The sequence below is a fragment of the Hypanus sabinus genome, chromosome 5 (assembly GCF_030144855.1).
Source record: "Hypanus sabinus isolate sHypSab1 chromosome 5, sHypSab1.hap1, whole genome shotgun sequence".
Taxonomy (NCBI): domain Eukaryota; kingdom Metazoa; phylum Chordata; class Chondrichthyes; order Myliobatiformes; family Dasyatidae; genus Hypanus; species Hypanus sabinus.
The window spans coordinates 28,440,716-28,441,985 of NC_082710.1; the positions used below are offsets into that span (position 1 = coordinate 28,440,716).

Consider the following 1,270-nt stretch of genomic DNA (forward strand, 5'->3'; position numbering starts at 1 on the left):
AAAATAAATGGGTATAATTGCTTATGCACTGCAAAGACGTGAGGGATATTGTACGGAATTGTGCCAGTGTACTGCATATGACATGATGAATGGTTTTCCATGTCCACGGGTTTCCAAGCTTTCATGTTAATGAAGTTCTCAATGTTATTTCCCATTGTATGCAGGTTGTTGACCAAATAGACCATCTTACCTGTGACCTGCAGTTGGAGGAGGAAATGACTGACAGCTCCAAGACTGATACTATAAATAGCACCTCAAGTAGTACAACTGCCTCAAGCCTGGATAAGGTCAAAGTGCACTCAGTGAGATCAATTTGTAAGACAACAGTGACTTCATCAGCTATTTTAACGGTGCTAAAGAAGACCAATCCCCCACCTCCACCTCCACGATTAACACCCATCCGATCTGAGGACCCTTGCAGGCCCCCTATCTGCATGAAACCTCTGAGGACTAATGGGGCCTTGCTTCGCAATGGAGCAATATTGTGTAAGACAGATAAAATGCCAAATGGAGATGTATGCTGTCTCCCTGGTAGCAATCCAGAAAAATTGCATAAACAGCCACCAGTGCCCAGAGTCGATAAAAACAGATATCAACAGGTCACACGAGAAAGAGTTCGATTTAATGAGGAAGTTCAGTACCACGGCTACTGTCCAGATTGTGATGTTCGGTATGACATGAGAAACAGGGATGTGCACTTGCATGGTGAATTAAGCAACACAAAAGGAAAACCACCTCATCAGTGCCCTCCCCTTGAAAATGGAGGATCGTGCGGTAACTTTAGTACTAATTTCTCAAACATAAAAGCTAAAATCACACCTCCACAGACTGCTCCAAAACCTCAAAAGACTATTCTGAGGAAGTCAACAACCACAACGGTTTGATGCAAGGATCTTGGAAACTTTTTTGTATCCTAATGAATTGAGCACTTTCTAACCAAGCAATAAAGAGCCAAAACACATACCCAGTGTTCTCTAGAGAAGTGTTAGAGAACAAATCACGGTAAGTGTGTCTACTTCTTCTTTCAAATTTTCTCAGTGTTTATGTTAATAGTATGGAAACGTAAGATATTTTCCAATTAACCCATTATATTAACTATTTCAACTATAAATATAACACTTCAAAGCCACAGCAAAGTTCTGAGTTAGGTCTTAAAAAATCATGTTACAGTATCCTAAACATAATTGTCACTCTTTGATTCCTACCTTTATTCTCATTGTAATTCTTAGTTAAGCTTCATTAATTTATACATTTAACTCTTCTGACAAAA

The 1,270-nt window shown here is 39.4% G+C and overlaps 1 protein-coding gene across 1 annotated transcript; it reads left to right on the forward strand.

The window, feature by feature from the left end:
• The first annotated feature begins 200 nt into the window (after positions 1–200).
• prr16 (proline rich 16) lies at positions 201–884 on the forward strand. The gene has a single exon (XM_059969072.1). The coding sequence runs from the start codon at positions 216–218 to the stop codon at positions 882–884; it is 669 nt and encodes a 222-aa protein (XP_059825055.1). The 5' UTR covers positions 201–215.
• The last annotated feature ends 386 nt before the right edge of the window (positions 885–1,270 follow it).